General features: G+C 40.3%; 1 protein-coding gene across 1 annotated transcript in view; it reads left to right on the top strand.

Annotated features, from left to right (window-relative positions):
- The window catches only part of ADAMTS3 (ADAM metallopeptidase with thrombospondin type 1 motif 3), a 302,681-nt gene that overhangs the window by 273,038 nt on the left and 8,815 nt on the right, over positions 1–20,828 (top strand). Inside the window, exons 17-22 of the mRNA XM_053571068.1 lie at positions 1,028–1,151; positions 4,423–4,503; positions 6,279–6,442; positions 11,774–11,939; positions 14,909–15,041; positions 18,959–19,166. Of these exons, the coding sequence (XP_053427043.1) occupies positions 1,028–1,151; positions 4,423–4,503; positions 6,279–6,442; positions 11,774–11,939; positions 14,909–15,041; positions 18,959–19,166 (876 nt within the window). The remainder of the gene's footprint in view (positions 1–1,027; positions 1,152–4,422; positions 4,504–6,278; positions 6,443–11,773; positions 11,940–14,908; positions 15,042–18,958; positions 19,167–20,828) is intronic.

Below are 20,828 nucleotides of genomic sequence, written 5' to 3'. Positions count from 1 at the left end.
ACACTAAAGCGTTATATTAATGGTCTCAGGAGCTCAGATGCCTCAGAGTCAGACTGAAACTTCCTCGACAGCAGATTGAGTATGTGTCTTGTTCATCCTCCACCACTCAGAATTTCTAGTCCATTAAATCTGTGTTGTTGTTAATTTCCCTGCCCACCTTCGTTCTAATCTTGGAGTGCAGTGGTGTCTCCTAAATCCTTGTCCTTTACAGGAGGACCTGCCCTAGTCCAGAAATCCTTCATTAGTTCCCTGTTAAATTAATGTGAAAACGTAAACTCATCCTGGCAGCCTGCATTGGGCAGAAACTTCACTGTTCTTCCCTATCTCTCAACGCTAACTAACCTTCCCCTCGTTCAACATGGGTTTAAACATTGATCTCTGTACCCATTTTCTGTGAATATGCAACCTCTGTGGCTCTGTTTTAGCCTCTGTGCCTTCCTGGAATGCTTCTCCATTCTCTCTGTGTTCCTCCAGAGCGCTGCAGAAGTCTCCACCACTTCATCAAAGTTCCATCTAAAATCTAAACAGCTTTAAAGATCACACTAATGCATGACTCACCATATTATTATTCTTTAGAAAAGCAAAAAGGGAAAAGCACCATTGTATAGTTTCTCTGTCTCCCCAGCCTCAGCTACGTCTGTGTTCAGTACATGTTTGATGATGATTAAGACATTTATGATGGAGTAAGGACTTCATTAAACGTGGGGGACACGGGGTGGTGCTGGTGGCTCAAAGGAGTAGGACACCAGCCCCATATGCCAGAGGTGGTGGGTTCAAATCCAGCCCTGGCCAAAAACTGCAAAAAAAAAAAAAATGGGGAACATTTATCCTTTATTACCTACAGTGCAAGTCATTTGATTTTATACTAGTTTTTTAAAAGACAGAGGTGTTAAAAAGCATGACTACAGTGAAAGTTTGGTACAAACTGGCTGACTGTGCACTGTGATTAAACAAATGGTCCATCGTTCTCTGGAAAGCTGATCTTGGCATACTGAAATTAGCCACATTTAACATCTTCTCTCCCTAGAAAGTGGGCTGTGATAAAGAAATTGGTTCTAACAAGGTTGAGGATAAATGTGGAGTCTGTGGAGGAGATAATTCCCACTGTCGAACGGTGAAGGGGACATTTACTAGAACTCCCAGGAAGCTCGGTAAGATGAGGCCTTTCATGAATTTAGTTTTCTTCTCTATAATTTATACTTTTGAGACTTCTTTTGGAAGTGTAGCATTTTCTTTATAAACGTAACCACAAATTAGCTGCTTATTTATTTTAATTCAGATTACCTTTTAAACCTCCGACTGAATTCATACTCCCTAGCATCTGTGATGAAAAAATTATCCACTAGATTTAGATAAGGAACAAATAAAGTCAATATAAATGATAGTGGTTAGCTGTAGTAGTTGTATTTCATTTTGTATTTTTAATCAATTGCAGATCTAATTACTAGAATCCATGTTTATTTTGAACTCTCCTTGCATGTAAATGGTTGACCAGGAATTTAAAAAAATCACAAAACCTTAGATATGACTTTTTATATATTATATTAGTTTCACTACTCTTATTTTGAAAGCAAACAATTTTTTTATCCTGTTTATAAATCTGTGAATCTATAATCTATATTTCCCATGATTTTTACAAATTTATTTTTAAACAAAATTGAGGTACAACTGAAAACTGACGTGAGAAACAAATGCTCGTGAATGTGAACTTCTGTGCCTGTGACCTACACTGAAAAAAGCTATCCTCCTATAACAAAGAACAGGAAAAACTTTCAGTAGTTTCTTGATATTCATCTGAATTTTTATCAAATGTTTGGATGTTTCTTACTGAATAATTTGTGTTTTTAATGGAGATCATTAAGTTAGGCAGCAAGGACTCAGTGGACAAATGTCAGTGAATCTCACGGAATGACGGAAAACAAAAGAAAAAAACAGAAACAAGGGAAGGAATTTGGTTAAGTACACTGTCAACAGTGGTAATTTTTCCTTTTATTGACTAAAAAATAAGAAAAACTTAGTCTTCACCAGATGCCTTCTCTGGGTCCTGTGGCTCTGGCTGGACGCCCAGCACGGAGCACAGGCCGAGGGCACACAGACCAGCTCCGCTGTCAGACACAGCCACGAGAGCGAAGCTGAGGGACACTCGCTCACCTGTCTCTCGTGGGCTTTCCCTGCTCTCGTTACCCGTGTCTTTGTCATTCTTGTTTGATAAATTATCATGTTTTATACTTTGTAAATTTCTATAAAGCAAAAATTTCTTTTTGCTTTCTGGATGAATTGGGATTATAATTACATAAATATACTATGGTTTTGGTGGAATCAAATGTAATTTTCTCCATCTTGCTGTGAATTAATGTTCTGTCTTTTCTTTGTTGGGGTTATAGATGATTCTTTGAGGTATAAAATGATTCATTTTGTTTTATTTCCAGAGCGAAATAATATAAAAAAAAAAGGTTTTCACGTGATCATTTGTCCATATCATATGTGGTATAAGGTAGTGATACTGTTTTCAGATGCCTCCAGCATTATTCTAAGACTGCAAATCAAAGTCAGAGTAACGGGAAGATTTTCAAAGGTCATACAGATTCAGACTGCTCAGAGACAATCTCACACCCATTTCTTTGCACTAATGTTGTTATCATAGTCGTTCAATAGACTAATTAACCTTTTCCCACAGGGGAACATTTAAGCAAGAGGTGCCATAAAGAACTCAAGTTGCTGGAAAGTGAACTCTGCAAGTATCAACTTCAGATCCCTACATTGTTTTGCGTTCATGCTCAGTCTTTCTTTCACTGACTGTTAACAGTTTATTGGGATTAGTTAACTATTATAAATTCATTTTACTTCAATATATAAAATTACCAATCATTTTTTATACCTTCCGTAATCAAGTTCATGTGGCCTAAAGCATAGTCAATGAAACAGCCAGACTTTGGTAAACATGAAACTTCTACTAATTAAAGACATTCTATTTAAGGGAAGACCAGAGGCGCTTTCACTTTACCCAAAGGAGCTCGTAATGTTTCTCTTGCTGAAACAAGAGAAGCTAAAAATGTACTGGGTAAGTTGTAGCCGACTGCAGAAAGATGGGCATCCGTAACTGACATCAGGCTGTTTTGCTGTACTTGGTGTCCGCGCATGACACTTCCAGCCATCACATCCTCAGGCACACAGGACTGGGCTGACAGGCTAAAAACCCAATCCCAAAATAACCATTCCCTTTCCTTAGAACTCTAACAAATACTGTGAAAAGGTTGGATAAATCTGCACATAGACACATATTAATTGTACATATAGAAGTGACAAACAGCATGCTTTTTCTGATTCCAACAATAATTATGTATTGATAACTGAATTCCCGTCAATATCATATCTGGAATGTGAATCAGTGGTTTCATAATATGCTGAAGGTGTACACTGCATAATATTTCTATATTCATTTTGTTTTGATGGTCATGAGATAAAGGCGTTTGGATCTGACCATTGTTAATTTAGAGTTATAATCTTAATTCTGAATAATTGTGAGGTAATTTTTAGGGCATGTGATTATATTATGAAGATTTGTGATGTGTGACATTGATAGTAATAGTATAATATGTAATACTGATAGTAATAATATTATAGTAATATAATAGTATAGTATAGAAATATTAATAGTAATATTAATAATATTACTATCAGTATTACTGTATTAGTATAGTAATTACTAATACTAATACATTACACAAGCAATTAAGCGTATTGATTTTATTATTTCTGGCTTGGAAGAGTGAGGTCAGTGTGCAGGTAAGGCAATGCACACATCTCACAATCAAATGGTCTGGTCACATCTGTAATATGCATTTTAAAATAGTCCCATCATGACACTCGTCTAGACATTTAAAAATTAATTCTGATCACGAGGAAAATGAAAGGTAACCACTGATTTTTCTTTTATAATTTCTTTAGATTAGACTTTTAAACATGAAAATATATCAATAAAAATATCAATAATTAGAAATTTAGCTATCATACTTGCCACTTAGGCTTTTAAAATAACATGTTCACCACCCGGTGAACTCTGAAAATTGGCCCCACTTCATAAGAGTTATTTAGAAAGCTAGAATCACACGGAGACACAGGAAAGGATGGTATTTGCCTAAATTGTTGATACAATTTATGAGTCAATGCAAGATAAATGACTACTAAATTGGTAACAGGATTAACATTTTCCCCCTCTTCAATAAAGAAAAGTTTTCTCTAATGTCATGCCAGATGTCACAAAAGGTGCATAATGCTTGGAAGCTAATTCCGGAAACTGCCCTTTTCAGTCACGGGTGCCCTCTTCTGCCTGCAGCAGCGGCGGGGACTCGGAGCTCTGCTAACACGGTTGTTGCTTTTGTTTTCTTCTTTGCTCCTACAATGTTTACCACACATGCAAAGGGTACCTTAAGATGTTTGATATACCCCCGGGGGCTAGACATGTGTTGATCCAAGAAGACGAGGCTTCCCCTCATGTTCTTGGTAAGTGTTGCTGTCAGCTGGCTTTGCTTTCCGATGCCTGAAACACTGAAATGTCAAAGAAACAGACCCATGGGGCTGGTGTGCATGTGTGTACACGTACGTGAGAATCACATGTACATAGAAATTAATTGAATGTTACGGGGCTTTAGTTGCTCATTTCAAACCTATTGTTTTTTTTTTTTTTTTTTTAATGAGAAATGTCCCAAAGAAGAGTTTTAAATTTTTGGTAGGAATGAGTTCATTCATAATTGCATGAGGGAAAAAAATTATTTGAGAAGTTTGTATTTGTGATGCATGTTTTGCTCTGTTTGGGAGGATAACAAAAAGAAACATGCTAATAACATGCACTAAATTAAGGAGTAATAGAAAAATGCATTGTATTTCTGTTGGCAAGTGAGGGCTGGCGTTTTAATTGATGGCACTATATGCAGCCCCTTAGTTTTAATGCATTTTTTAGCACGTTGACGGAAAAGCATCCTCAGGTGAATTTTTCTAGCTGAAGAATAAATGGCTCTGATATCTGACACCTGCCAGGTTGGTTTTTGACTGGCATGTGCAGATTTGTGTGTATGACTGATTATAATTTCCAGAAGAAGTTTTTTCTCTTTTATGAGAAATACTGACATACAGAAATGTCACTTTAAAGGGGTTTATTATTTAAAATATGTATAAACCAGATTTCTACGTATTTCTTTGCTTATGAAAACAGAAATCTAAGATATCTGAAACTATCATCTATCAACCCCATAAAAATTTGTGACAAATTTTATATGTGACTTTAAAAAGATGAATTGTTTTATAGTGTTTCACAGAATTGTTCTAATATTTAAATTCAGTGCTAGATGTCATAACAGTCTAGTTATCAGCCATAGTTCTCTTTCTAGTATTTAAAATTTCTTACTTTGTATTCTAGAATTCAGATTACTATGCTTGGAAAAACTACACTAGTTTAAAAGCGCAAGAGAAATAAATGTATTTAATTAGAATTACTCATGTTTTCAATAGCAGTAACTAATAAAATTTTGTTTTCAAACTTACTGTTATATTCTGATAAGCATCTCCAAAATTTAAAATCCCCACTAATGAGATATTTTATTTATTTATTTATTTTGCAGTTTTGGGCCAGGGTGGGTTTGAACCTACCATCTCCAGCATGTGGGGCCAGCGCCCTACTCCGTTGAGCCACAGGCGCCGCCCCAGATATTTTATTTGTTTTTTATTTTATTTCATAATACATACTAGCTCTAGCATACATTAATAATTCTATCCACATTAAGTAGATTTTTCTAACTATGTAAGTAGGTGATACAGATTTAGAATTTTACAATCACAAGAACTAAATTATTGGCCTGAAATACACAGTAAAGAACCCATAGTGCTAATCCTGTCATAGCATGGATCTTCCACATTAATTATTGGAGAAGTATCATTAATTTCAAAATGTTCCCAGCTTTCTGAAGAAATTATAGGATGAAGGCATTAGAAATCATTAAGCTCTTTGGCAATGTTTTCAAATGAGAATATTTGCAAACATTATCTTTGCCTATTTAACCACCTTGCCATTGTTTTCGACTAGTTAGGGATGCTTCTTAAGGGTTTCGAATGCCTAATGAACAACAGGGGAACAACATCAGAACTAACACCCATTTTGGATGGCTGGATACTAACAAAAAAACCATGGCCACTGATTTATGGAAAGGGGTGGGCCTGCTAGGAGTCTGTCACTGTCATCGATAAAATAAGATGCATGCCAACTACTCATTTCCTCTCTTCAGCTATCAAGAACCAGGCTACAGGCCACTATATTTTAAATGGTAAAGGGGAGGAGGCCAAGTCGCGGACCTTCATAGACCTCGGTGTGGAGTGGGATTACAACATCGAAGACGACATTGAAACTCTGCACACTGACGGACCCTTACACGACCCTGTGATTGTTTTGGTATGTGGCGTCACCGGCTCACTATGGAGTTGGCTGGGTTTATAATTGTGTAGTCAATTTCTATGGAAACACTTTCACCTTGAATGTTGAATATTTGTCTGTTTTTGGAACTCTGTTTATCTCCCGTCTGACCTTTGTATAACATCTTCATATGTTTACTGTATATGCACCAAAAACTGAATGATACAGTATATGATTTTTCACTTCAGTGCTAACTATCCTTGAAAGACAACAAAATAAAAGGTCCCCTTTCATATTTACCCACATATCTGCCATTTCTGGTGCTCTGCGTTCTGCTTGTAGATCTAACGTTCCATCTCGGATCGTCCACCTCCAGCATGAAGAGCTCCCTTCAGCATTTCTTGTGGTGTGGGTGTACTTAGCAAATAAGTCTTTCGGCTTTTGAATATCTGAAAGTCTTTTTAACCCCCCTTCATTTTTGAAGGATGTCTTTACTAGATATAGAATTTAGGATTGCTGTTATCTTTATCTTTCAGCACTTTAAAAATGTTACGATCTTGCAGGGGGTTCGGTGGATTTGGGCGCTGAGCGAAGTGTCAGCTGTAAACCCAGGTGGCGGCAGCACCCACAAGCTAAAGTTTGGGTGAGGCCTTAACGGGTTTACAAGTGGGGCCACTCCCCAGAGGTGAGGAGGGCCAGGGGCCTCTGCAGAGAGGGAGAAGTGGAGAGGCCCTGCACATGTATGCGTGATGATACCTTCAGCAGCCCCACGGGGCATCTGGGGACCACAGAGCTCCAAGACGGCCACAGCTGGACCCTGAGAGCCACAAGGCCTTTGCATGTGTTGATTTAAAGTTTCAACCATTTTAAATCTCACACGAGCCTTATGTCCACGCTGTATACTTAGCAGAGATGGGATGCAGTGTGCAGAGCAGGCCGGCTCTATGTGGCTAACACTCTTCCGGTTTGGGCTATGTTGAAAACAACTGGAAGTGTAAAAATTTGCTTTAGGGATCCATGACCGAGGCCTCTGCCCTCGGTCTCATCTGCTGTGAAGAAAGGCCTAATGGACCAGGTATAGGAGCCGCCTGGTACTTGCTCTGTGTCGTCTAGAACCCAGCCCTCCTGAGGAGAGGCCTCACTGTGTCGCTGCTTTGCGTGCAGGTGTGGGTTGTCTCCGGCACGTTCAAAGGTTTCCTTTTTATCTCTCCGTCTTGCTTAGTCTGACTGTGGCACCCTCAGCTTGTGGTGCTGTCTGTGCAAGTGTTTGGGGATCACTGAGAACGTTGCTCTGGACGTTGATGTTTTTCACCAAATTTAGGTAAATTTTCCATTATCTCTCCAAGTCCATTGTTTTTCCTCTCTCTCTCTCTCCCTTACTCCTGGGACTAGTTTATATGTATGTTAAACCAGCTGAAGTTGCTCCACAAGTCTCAGGCTCTGTTCATCTTTTTATAAACTTTTTTCAAAGTAAGTTTTTCAGATTCGATTTCTATTGAGCTCTGTTTAAATTCAGTGGCTGTTCTCTTATTTGATCTCCAATCCTACCCTGTCAATTTGAGCCTGTCCACTAGATTTTTCATGTCAGATGGGGTACTTGTCTTTCCTAGAATTTCTACTTTGTTCATTTTTTATTTTTTGTAATATCCATTTCTCTGCTGCGTTTCTGAGTATGTGCAGTGATTTTTCCTGACTTACAATTTTGGGTCTTTATGTCATCTGTTTCCAGTGCCTGATTTTTCTTTTCTTTTTGATTATGGGTCACATTTTCCTGCTCTGACAATTTTTTCTTGTACAATAGGCATTACCGATGATAGACTGTGAGATGTTGGGTTTTGCTCTGGCAGGCAGCTAAGTCGTTGTCAAAGGCTCCTGGTCCTTTGAGGTCTGATTTTATTCTTCAGTACAACTGGTCTCTTTCAGTGTTGTCTTTATTCTTACGACAAGGCCTTGCTGGTGCTGTAACAGAATACCTGAGGTGTTGGTGAGGCCTCTGCCCTCGGGCTGCAGAAGAACTTCCACTCTGAGCCCTGCCTGAACCCCAGCATCTCTGTCACCCCCAGACCCCAGCAGCCTCTCCCTGCGGGCCCCATGATGTCTTGGCCCAGGTGTGCACAGACCCTGAGTCAACTTTGCAGACTTGTAGTCCACCTTTCGTGAGCACCCTGCCCTGCCAGTCCCAGACTCTGGTCTCTACCTCAGCTCTGGGACTGCTGGGTGTGGCTCGAGCTTCTCCCTGTGCTGGGATCCAGAACCTGGCTGCTGTCAGGAAGTCAGACCTGGCTGGTTTCTATTCTCACAGGGATCATTGCCCTTTTCCATGTTATCCTTTGCCAAAAACAAAAGTTCCCACATTTATTCCATCCAGTTTGATCATTTTTGATATCAGGAAGTCGAGTCCCTTACTCTTCCTGAATGGAATCAGGAGACACACACTGGATTGAGTTGTTACTCGATTCTGTTTGTATTCACCATTTATATTCATCGGATGTCCTGTGCAAATTATACGAATCTAAAATCAAATCTTCCCACGCAATTTAACTCTTTTTTTCTTTGAATTTCTTTCTCTTTTGAAGTGTCTGTTAAAATTTTTTGCTGTTGTCAAAGTAAGGTTTTTTTTTCTCTTTTTGTTGAGTTTTGAGAGTTCTTCCTATGCTAGAAGTGAGACATCTGTGAAATATGCGATTTGCAAGTATCTTCCAGTCCATAGCTTGTCTTTCCTTCTCTTAGTAGTTTCTTTTGTGGAACAATATAATTTAACTTTGCTTAAATCCAGTTTATTAGTTTTTCTCTTCTAGATTGATTTTTTGCTGTTACAAAAGAATGTTTTACTTAATCCAATATCAAAACATTTTCTTCTACTTTTTCTTTATTTGGCAGAAGTTGTGTAGTTTTATATTTTACATTGAGGGTTATGAACCATTTTGAGTTAATTTTGTATGAAATGTTAGTTTCTTACTTTGCATGTGTCAATATTAGTCACTGTTGCTGCAGAAAAAATGGCTCCCAGATTTAGTGCTGACTACGGGCAGCACTGATGTCCTGGAGTCTGTGATCATGTATTTGAGGCGGCTCAGCTGACTCACTCTGGCTCAGGGCATCTCCTGAGGTTGCTTTCACCTGTGGCTACAGTCACCTCAAGGCTTGACTGGGGGCAACTCTATCCCTCTCCCAAGCTGAGTCATACAGCTGTCCCGGGCCATCTTCCGTGTGGTTCCTTGGCACGGGCTGCATAGGTGACCTCTCAGCATGGCAGTGACTTCTGCTAGAGCCAGCTGGGCTCAAGTGACAGAGGAAGTGAGATAGTGTGGCCAGGACCGATGTCAGCATTCTTTAACCTGATCTTGGACATGTGTTTCAAAGCACTACGATGTCCACTTGTTCCAGCACTATCTGTTGAAGGGACTTGTCCTTTCTCTACTAAATTGCCTCTTCATTTGTGTCAAAAATTAATGTCCAAATTTATGTGGCTCTACTTCTGGACTCTCATGTTGTTCCATAAGATAGTTTTATGTGAAAATATATACTAAATTTAATATATACTAATACATACTAAAAATATATACTGCACTTTAATTCACATTATTTGTTTGAACGATTGGAGGTCAGAAACCCCATTTCACTCTCACACAAGTATACTGCATCCTCTTGTAGAAACGTAGCCCTGATGTCTGACCACACTCACGACTGCCCCCAGGTCTGCCACTGAACACAGCGGGACTGCGGGGGTATCCTGGCTGGAGGTACAAGGAGGGGATTTGTAGCAGGAGGGGAGGTGTGAACAAGCAGTGCCCTTTCAACATGACCTTGGTTTTCCTCTCTAAGGACTGAGAGCTTAGGTTTGCAGCCCTGCAGTATGCTGGCCGGGCCATCTGGGGCTGAAAGGAGCAGACACCCAACTAGATGAGAAAGAGGAGAACTGAACCCAGATAACCAGACCCTTCACCCCTGGAGGTTTAGTGTCACTTCATTTCCCAAACAAAATCTGTTTCTGAAAGTTCAATTAAAATACCAATGAATGGTACATTTTCTCCTTTGTATATTTTAATGTAGCAAAAGCTACATTAAAATCAATTAAAATATGTATATTGTAAAGGACTGCTTTGCCCTAAACAAAGTAAAAGGTAAGGAACAAACTGAGAGAATATTTGCACAATTCTTATCACAAGAAAGGATTAATACTTTATTATTTAGAAAAGAAAAAATATATGTACAGTACCAGTAAAAACAGAACTGATGATCATGCAAAGTGCAGCAGAAAAGATAAAGTGAATCATAAACCTTGGAAATTTAAACTTTACTAGTTATCAAATGAATAACAACTAATGATCTTTTTCCCATCCAATTAATCAAGGTGAAAATTATGTTACACATAGTGTTGAATGAACATTCTCATATTCTCATTTTTAAAGAAACCATTGTTCTAAATATTCTGGAAGGCCATTCAACAGTCTAGTATAAGAACTATAAAAAGTATTTTTCCCCTTAGCCTTTTAAGGAGAACTGGAAATCCCCACAAAGGTGTGGACAAATTCTAATCACTGCAAATATTTATTAGTGAGCGAGTAGTTAAATTATACATAACACCTTCAGGAGCAAAGACGGGGCTGACGTTTATAATTTGAAGCATGACTTTACTCCCTCACTCCCCGTTTCTCCTTCTGCCCTCCTCCCTTTCTAAAAATAAATTGAGTAATGAAAACACATATTCAGAGAATATTTAGTGTCTAGGGAAATGTGCCTGACACATCAGGTGTTTGACTAGCAAGGCCCGAAAATGATGTCTCTACCCACACATATAAACACACACACACAAATGCAAACACACAGTCAAATATCTTGAGAGACTATCCCAAAATAATAATAACAGTACTATTAATGATCACATCATGATTATCATATTATTATTAATAATAATAATGACTTTAGTTTTCTATAGTTAAGTAGAATTATGGATGATTTTCATTTTCTTTATATTTTTCCATAATGTGTATGCTTTGGGGAGGGAATGTTACTGTCTTTATCATCAGAACAAAATAGTTCATAAAGAATAATTTTAAAATGCACTAAGGAGATGTTATAGTTAAGAAGCCTCTAGTGACTGTTACAAAGTTGTAATTTTGATAATCCAAACTCACACTCCACACTGTATGTACTTCCCATATGTTCAAAGGTTTATATATATTTGTATCTTTTTCTGAAACAGAGAACATTTGCTCTTTAGTTGATAGAAATAAAAAGTTATAATTTTAGAAAATACTTGGAAGTTTTTCTTTTTTAATAAGAGCAATATTCTGAAATACTTGCAATTTTACACTCAAAATTTAAAACTCTGCAGTGACTTACATGTAGATTTCCTGTATTTGTTAGATTATACCTCAGGAGAATGATACCCGCTCTAGCCTGACCTACAAGTACATCATTCACGAGGACTCGGCGCCCACGATCAACAGCAACAACGTCATCCAGGAGGAGCTAGACACTTTTGAGTGGGCTTTGAAGAGCTGGTCTCAGTGTTCCAAGCCCTGTGGTGGAGGTAACAATTGAATACACTTATTATATTACAGTGTAATTCATATAAAAACCCGTCTTGCTTCTGCCTTAGAAACTGTCTCTAGTTGAGGCCATGATCTGAGAAACGCAGACATAACCACCAAAACATTAATACAAGGCGTTTTTATGGAGATCTCAGAATGATCAGAGGACGGGACCCTTCCTAGCAGGGGCAGGCTGGACACCCCTGCCCTGCCTTCTCGGGGTTCTCACCTCCTGTGTTCACTGCCATGGTTCCCTTCACCAGACTCCAGAACACTCCCGACTTGTGTGTGCCCTGGTTCTTACATTTCCTCTCCACTTCCGCTTCATGTCTCCATACATTTCTTTTCATTCCTTGGGAGTGAGAGGTCTGTTTGTTCCCTGTGACCATGCAGCTGACTGTGCCGTGTCCTGGGGACCAGATGCTATTGCAGAGATCACTACATGGATCCCTAGAGTGCCCTGAGGTGGGAGCTATTTTTAGCTCTAGTGCACTGGCAGCAAAACTCAATCACCGGGAGGAAAAGGAACTGGCTCCAGACCGCAGGATTCAGACCCAGACAGCCTGGCTGCGGGTGCCAGCTCTGAAGTACACGCCGTCAGGGAGCTCAGAGGCCTCCTTTTCTCCCATCATCTGTTCCACTATTTCTGAACAAGAGCTCTGGTACCAAGCTGGCCTAGACAAAATTCTTCCCAATAGGCAGGAAAAGGCCAGGGGTGGTCACAAAAATGGCAGGGAATAATTGAGAACAAAAATAAATTGTTCACAGTAAGGAATGCCTGTGAAAGCCATTTATTTTCCAAATTCAAGGGGGTATTTCTAACGGGTAATACTTAATTGTTTTAAATCACACTTTTTTGTCTGTTACAAGCTGCTTGATTAGTTGAGACTCCCCCCTGCTGTACTGAGGTGCCCACCTGGCAGCGAGATTGGTCAGATACACACCTTCTTCCGGTCGGCAGCTTCCCTTCTTTGTCAGCAGACTTCATTATTTGGAAGGCAGGATTATTGCAAGAGGCTTAGTTATTAGTCAACTAACTTTGATTTTCTTCTTTTCCTTCATTTCTAGGATAATGTTTCTTGAGTGAATGCATGGATGAATGAATGAGTAGGATTATTTCCCCAGTTAAAATCCTTCTGCCCTGAAGACACAACATCATGTTACCTAGTGCCTTTGCCCAAAATGAATAACCTGACCCTCATTGTCAGGACACAATTAAGAAGAGCCAAACTGCAGAACATCTTACAAAACAACTGGTTTGTGCATTTCAAAAAAACCAAATGCCGTGAAAGACAAAAAGAGGTTCAGAAATTATTCCTGATTGTTGGAGGCTAAAGAGACCTAAGAGTTAAATACAACACATGATTCTTGACTGGAAAATCATTATAAAGAAAATTGGAAATGTTTGATTATGGTCTGTATGTGAGATAACAGCATTGTATCTGCACTGAAGGTCCTGATTTTAAGAGTTACATTGTAGTTATGTAGAAGAATATACTGTTACAAAACATATGCTGAAGTATTTAGAAGTGAAGCTCAGAAAGGCTATAGCTTTCTTTCAAATGGTTTAGAAAATAATATGCACATAAAAAAGAATATAGCAAGTGTGGTGAGATAGTAAGAAAAGATTAATCTAGATGCAAGGCCCACAAATGTTCATTGTACTTTTCTTACAACTTTTTATATGTTTGAAATTTTTCAAAACTATATATGTATGTCTGTGTGTATATATATATATGCGTGTGTATATATATATATGTATATACACACACAGGGTGTCCCAAAAGTCACCCCCAAAGTCCCCGTAGATAGGGAAAATGGGAAACTGTAGCCAAATGTACCTTTATTTACAAAATATTCATTACAAAATTTAAAATATTTACAAAATATTCTCTGTATGTGGACCACCTCTTTGTAAAATTTCATAGTGAATGTTCTATAAACAAAGATACATTTAGCTACAGTTTCCTATTTTCCCTTTGCATGGTAACTTTAGGGGTGACATTTGGGACACCCTATATATGTATGTATACATTTGTAAGTGTGTGTATGTGTGTGTATACTACACAGAGGGTGCCCAAAAAAGTATACACATTTTAAGAAGAGAAAATAAAACTATTAAAATCATAAGACTCACTATATACATGATAATGTTTATTATATTGTATATTGTATCTTGTATTTCAGCAGAAGGCAAACGTAACTTGAGTATTACAACTTTAATACTTTAATAGACTTTTCCTTTCTTAAAATGTATAAACATTTTTTGGCAACCTCTCTCCCTCTTCATATATACATATACTTTTAAAATATGTATGTATATGTATATTATATATATATTTAAAAATTAAAAGTTGGTGGTTGAGAGACCACCATCCAGCACTTCCTTAACCTTCAGGGCGAAGTCCAAACACTCGTCTGACTATGAAGCCTGTCAGGATCTGAGCCTTTCTGCCTCTTCACATATGATACTTTAGCTGTCTGAGGACCTGAGGTTTTCTAGACATGTAATTTCCTTGGCTTTGAGAACAATTCTGCTTCATTTCCTTTACCCAGTACTTGAACTTTGAGACTGCGCAGTGCTGGTCCTCCAGCTGGGCAAACTGTCCCTGCTCCTCTGGCGCCCCCTGCAGTAAGTTGTTCACATAGCGCTGGCACAGCCCAGCTGGCTGGGTACTGACTGTCACACTGGCCTGTGTACATTTACAGCCCAGTTCATTAACAAGTACATAGTTGCTATCTAATAAATGATGATATCCAACAAATGTAGGCTCTAAAAGGATAAGGATGTTGGGTTTTTTAATTCCCTCAGGGACCTCCAGCACCTATTGTGGTGACTGGCTTATTGTATGCACACAATAAATATTATTGAATGAATGACTCAATGTATGAATGATTGAATGAGTAATCAAATATCTGAGAGCATGAATAAGTGATTAAACCCAAAGAAACGTATTTCCTTTTCCAGGTTTCCAGTACACTAAATATGGATGCCGTAGGAAAAGTGATAATAAAATGGTCCACCGCAGCTTCTGTGAGGCCGACAAGAAGCCGAAGCCCATTAGACGGATGTGCAACCTTCAGGAGTGCACACACCCGCTGTGAGCGTTCATTCAGTTACCAGGTCCTTGGGTTGCAGGAAGGGTTTTCACGTCTTCAGCTCTTTACAGTTTTAATTTTATTTTTAGATAAAGCTCTAGATGCACTTCCTTTAAATAGTCAAATCATTTCATAGGAATTATATAAAGTTGCAATTTACTTGCCTTACACCATTTTCCTGCTCAAAAACAACCACTTTTGATTGCTATGTTTCTTTTAATATTTGGTAATTATTTGTTTCCATCTAAGTAAAATGTTTTTGCTTTTATGTTTTAACTCTTTTAGGGGGTGGGGCTTGATATCATATATTGAATTTTCACTATGAAAGGTGAGGATTTAGCATTATTTTATAAGCCCTACCCAGTGCACAGCCACAGACCACACTTCTTCCTTTCCTAATACTTCTGGTATTGATCAAACACACCTTTTCAATATCAATAATATCAATATTCAGAGTTGATAGAACATGTGTCCTTCTTAATACCTGAGTCCCATGCTCTGAGATTATGTTTCTGTTCTTATAGAATTTTGTTTATTGTACAGTTAATGAATGTGTTGGTTTTTATATTAGATTTTTTATCACCTTTCACTAATTCATCCCCAGGCTTCCCTCCTAAGTGTCAATTCTCTCTAAATACTGACTATCCTTAAGTGTCCCACCACTTCCATCTAATGGAGGAGAAGAGTTTTGAGAGAACAGAGAGTGGTCTGTTCTGGCTGCAGCTTGGTGTTTTACTGGCTGCATCCTGGGGTTTGTTTTCTCCACCCTCCTTGGGACCCACTGCCTCTCTATCGTGTGAGGCCTCTCGCTTCCTGTGTGATTAGAGTCTTATCCATGGGTTTACTTACTCATTCATTCTGGTGGGTCTCACCTTCCAGCATCGTCATTAAAACAGAATATATAAAGTTTCTATATATAAATTGCATTCTTAGACATCTGAGAAAAGTACATGAAGTTAAAATATAAGATTATATGAAAACTCTTTCACTTTTGATAATCTGGACACACATACATATATATACAGCCCCATATATCTACAGGAGCCCTGAGAACCTCAAAGTATCATCTCATTACTTTCTAGACTTCCATGTTGCTGTTGGAACGTCAGTTGCCTTTGTGACCCCTACCCAGTTCTTTCTACGTGACCTATTTCTGTTTGTCTTTCAAGTCTGCAGGACCCTCACCCTGCCTCTCAGGCCCTGGCATTTCACAGTGGAGGTGCCGTGCTAGTCACCTTTCCTCACCCATTGTTCTGTGTACCTGTAGACATTTCTAAAACCAAACAATGATAATCGTACATATTTAGATGGTACCATGTGAATTTTTGATACACATTTATATTATGGAATGATTAAATCAAGCTAATTAACCCATCCATCACATCCCCTATTTATCTTTTTGTTATGGTACAAATATTTAATTCTCTAGCAATTTTGAAACATGTATATTATGTTATTATTAACTATAGTCACCATACCATTCAGTGGATCCCAAAGGTTATTCCTTTATGCTGTGACCAACATCTGCCCATTCATTCCCCTTTTTTCCTGCTGGGTCTCTGGTTACCACATTCTCCTCTCTGTTCTGTGAGTGAGCTGATGTGGCAATTGTCTCTGTCACACTCACATCACTCAGCATAGAGTCCTCCAGGTTCATCAACTTTGTCACAAATGATTCCTATAGGCTTTTTAAAATATGAAACTGATATCTTTCTTCTCTGGAAGATTTTGTTACATTTTTTCTCTGAAAAATTTCTCATATTTTTCAGTGTTCTTTCTTTCTGGGACATTTGTAATTCAGATTTTCTCTCCTGTTATACATTGTTCCACTGAATTTTTCACTTTTGCTATCGTATCATTAATATTTAAGATCTATGTTTTGGTCATCAAGTATTCCTTTCTGAAGACATTTGTTTATTTCAGATTCTTTATCTCTTTTAGGATATCAAAGTTATTTTCTTTTTCCACATTATTTCTTTCAAGTTATTTTCTTTTCTTTCTCTCTTCCCTCCCCACCCCACCTCCACCGCCTTTATCCTTTCCTATGTCTGGTGGTTTGGGCTATTCATTCATACATAAGAATCCTGCATTACCAAGGCTGCCTGGAAGGTGGCTTTATAGTTGAGACATGTAAGCTGGTGGGCTTTACTATAGTATGATATGGCTTATCCATTTAATTGAAAGACCCTCAATTAATGGTATGTGTAGGGCTTTTCTTATGAAATGATCAGATTCCATAGAGCAGAGCTATTCTGTAGATTCTGTGTGTATAGGTGTCTCGAGTGGTCTCACAATTTCACATAGGGGCTTTTACATAACCCTCTATTTTTACTATGGTTTCCTTCTCTCTTGATCATGTCCATGGTACTCTGTTAAAAGTATGGTCATGTTCTATAGGGGATAAACAACATGTCTTCATCTGAATTGGAAAAGGGGTAATTACTCTCTGTGGTTAAAAATCACTCTTCCTTAGTCCTCCTGATTTCCGCCCTAACCTTACCCTCCCCATCAGAGCCCAGGCTCTACCGGAACCACTAAGCCTGTAATTTCTAAAATGCTGTGTGCAAGTCAGTTTCCTTGCAAGCTCATAACATGAACTTAGACTTCATCTTCTCAGCTTGGCTGAGTTTGCTGCCGTATGTCCATCTGCCTTCTAGGTCCCCAAATTATGTTCCATCTCAGCTGGAGTACGAAGGCAGGAGAAAGCTCTGTTAATTATCCTGGGCTTTGTGGGTTTTAACATTTGTATTGTTTATTATCCTTCTGGGGATTTCAGGATGGAAGAAAGGTCACCTGGGTGCCTATTGTGTGAAGTGCACCTCTCATACAATGTTGGTATTTATGTGGGAGTTGCTGTTGAGCTCTTCAAAACTGAGCAAAACTCTTCAGCTCAGTTGCCACAATACACTTATTTTCAGTTTAAGAAGATAAAATAGTCTTAAATGGTGAATATTAAAGGCTACCAAGGCTAACGTTATCATGGTTATAATTTGGCTCCTCATATATGTGGAAAGAAAAAAAACTGCGAGAAAGAGGAACTTTGGAAAAAATCAATAAATAGTATGTCTCAACTCCATACTGGCAGAGTAATTAGCCAGATGGAGTCAGTGGCGATAGTCGTGTGGCACTTGGTAACCATGTATGATGGAGACGTGTCTATAATACTGGATCCACAGTTATCTGAGCATTCTTGGGGTGCTGACATTGACACTAGAACTTGGGAATGGCCCAGGGGAAGCCTTGTTGAAAATGCCTCTTTGGAAATATTTCCATCAGGTGCCTTGGTGGAAGTAGTTTTTACCCCAGGCCCACTAATAAGAATAGTGAGCTATCCAAACAGCACAGCTGTCCCAGCCAGCCTTCAGCCAACAACTGCAGAAATGCAATGGTCATCTCAGCTGGAATATGAAGGCAGGAGAAAGCTCTGTAGATTTCACGAAAAGGCAGCCTCGGCCACGTAGGTCTGTCCTGGCCGGGGTCAGGCTTCCTTTCTGCCTCCCTGCAGACCATCAGGCAGGGGTGACAGTTCGCTCACGTCTAACCCTAACATAGCAACCCCCCAGTGGCCCGCAGAAGCTCTCTGCGTATCACACTCGAGGGAAAGAGGTCTCAGAGGCGCTGAGAGTGGCAAAAATAACAAGGCCTGAAAAATCTTTACAAAACATTCTCTACATTTGTTTGCTACTTCTTTGTAAAATTCTGTAATAGATATGTTGTAAATAAAGGGTCGGTTTTCTACAATTTCCCCTTGTGACCTATGGGACGGCTTACAGAAGCTCAGGCCTGTTGGAATCGTGGGCCGTGCCCTTCTTTCTGGCCTGCAGTGCAGCCCATAGGTCAGGACTCGGGGACCCCCTGCAGGGTGGGGTGCTCTGCTCCGCACACGCCAGTGACACTGCTGGTCTGACCCTTCCCGCAGCTGGGTGGCGGAGGCCTGGGAACACTGCACCAGGACCTGTGGGGCCTCGGGCTCGCAGCTGCGCACCGTGCGCTGCCTGCAGCCTCTGCACAACGGCAGCAGCCGCTCGGTGCCCGCCAAGCACTGCGCCGGCGACCGCCCGGAGAGCCGCCGGGCCTGCAACCGCGTGCCCTGCCCCGCGCCCTGGAAGACTGGGCCTTGGAGCGAGGTAAGACGCCGCCACCGGCGCTGCCTGTTGTAATTTGACCTCAACAACAGCTAGGCTCTGTGCCAGCTGACAATCATGGCATGTTTTGTAATAATCAGAAGGTGTTAGAAAAATCAGTACTTTGGAAAGGTTTGCTCATTTATGATTGGTTGGCAGGGACGGACGGTGTTTGGGTGTTTGCGACAGAGGATTCTGGAAGGTGACTGGTCTTGTGCTGAAAGTCCTTGTTGACGTCCCAGTCCTACAGTGTCAACTCCACTCCCACAGCTGACTGCCCGCCCTACCCATCTGGCCCCGCCCGGACGCCTCTCATCCTCGCTTTTCCCCAGCTCCGCCCCAGGCTAAGCAAACCTCCCACTGCTCCAAGCAGACCTGCTTCTTTGAGCCTCTTTCCGCTGTTTGCCCTTCCTGCCTCCTCCCATTTACCAGAGTAATCCCACCCTCACCCACCAGGCTCATCTCCAGGACCCAACTGCCAACTGCCAGGGCACGCCTTCCCTGGAAGCTCCTCTGCGTTTGTGAGGCAGCGCAGCTCACCCCAGGGTGGGCACAAAGGGTGTCGTCACCCTGACTTTGAGTCTGTGATTGTCACCCGTGCACACACTTCGCACAACGTCACCCCGACTTGGAGTCTGACTGCCATACTTCCCACAAAGAGCTGCTTTCTTTCCCTGCTACCCAGATGGTGCCTGGTGTGTGGTACCCACCCAGATGATGTTCCCGGTTATATTTGCTTGGTGACTGGCTCACTCAGTGTGACCAATATTGCAACTATTTCTTTTTTCTTTGCATGAGTACAGTGTTGTGGCATCATAGCTCACAGCACCCTCACACCTTTGCACTCAGCCTCCTGAGTATCTGGGACTATAGGCTCCCCGCTGCATTTTTCTATTTTTAGTAGAGTCAGGTTGCTGTTGCTCAGGCTGGTCTCAAACTCCTGAGCTCAAGCAATCCTCCTGCCTCAGCCTCACAGGCATGCTGGAATCACAGTCATGAGCCACCACCATGCCCGGCCTATCTTTAGTATTTCTAAAGACTCAAAATAAGAAATCATGTGGCTGCAAAGAGTTTATTGGAGGAAAAGACATCAGAAAAGCAGATAGAGAAAGAATGAGGAAATGGAGGACAGGCTCAGAGAGAACAGGCAGGTTCTCTTCGTTTCCAGAATACCACAGGCTAGGTCATTTATGAACACAGAAGCTTATTCGGCTCATGGTTCTGGAGGACGGCAAGTCCAAGAGCCTGACGTGAGCACCTGGGAGGTCCATGGAGGAGGCATGGAACGGCAAGGACAGAGAGAAAATTCGTTTGCCAGGAGCCCACTCTTGCGGCAGCAAACCACTCCAGGGACAGCTGAGCTGACCCACGCCGTCAACTCACCTCCCAAAGGCCCATATCAACACTGTGACAGTGGCAAATGAGTTTCAACATTAGTTTTAGAGGTGACATTCAAACCATAACACAGGTGAAGGCTACCACCCAGGACCATAGAGATAATTCATATCAAAGTCTCAGAAGTCCCTCCACCAGGGTGCGTACTTGGAACAGCAGCATGGAAGCTTCTGGACTTAGTTTTAGAACAATAGGCCCCTTCAGTGGAGTTTAGTAGTTTCAAGAAGGCTAAATTAAACCAGGTAGCATGGTAGCAAATTCTGCCATGTG

Source organism: Nycticebus coucang, chromosome 1 (assembly GCF_027406575.1).
Source record: "Nycticebus coucang isolate mNycCou1 chromosome 1, mNycCou1.pri, whole genome shotgun sequence".
Lineage (NCBI taxonomy): Eukaryota > Metazoa > Chordata > Mammalia > Primates > Lorisidae > Nycticebus > Nycticebus coucang.
This window is presented reverse-complemented; position numbering and strand designations above follow the sequence as displayed.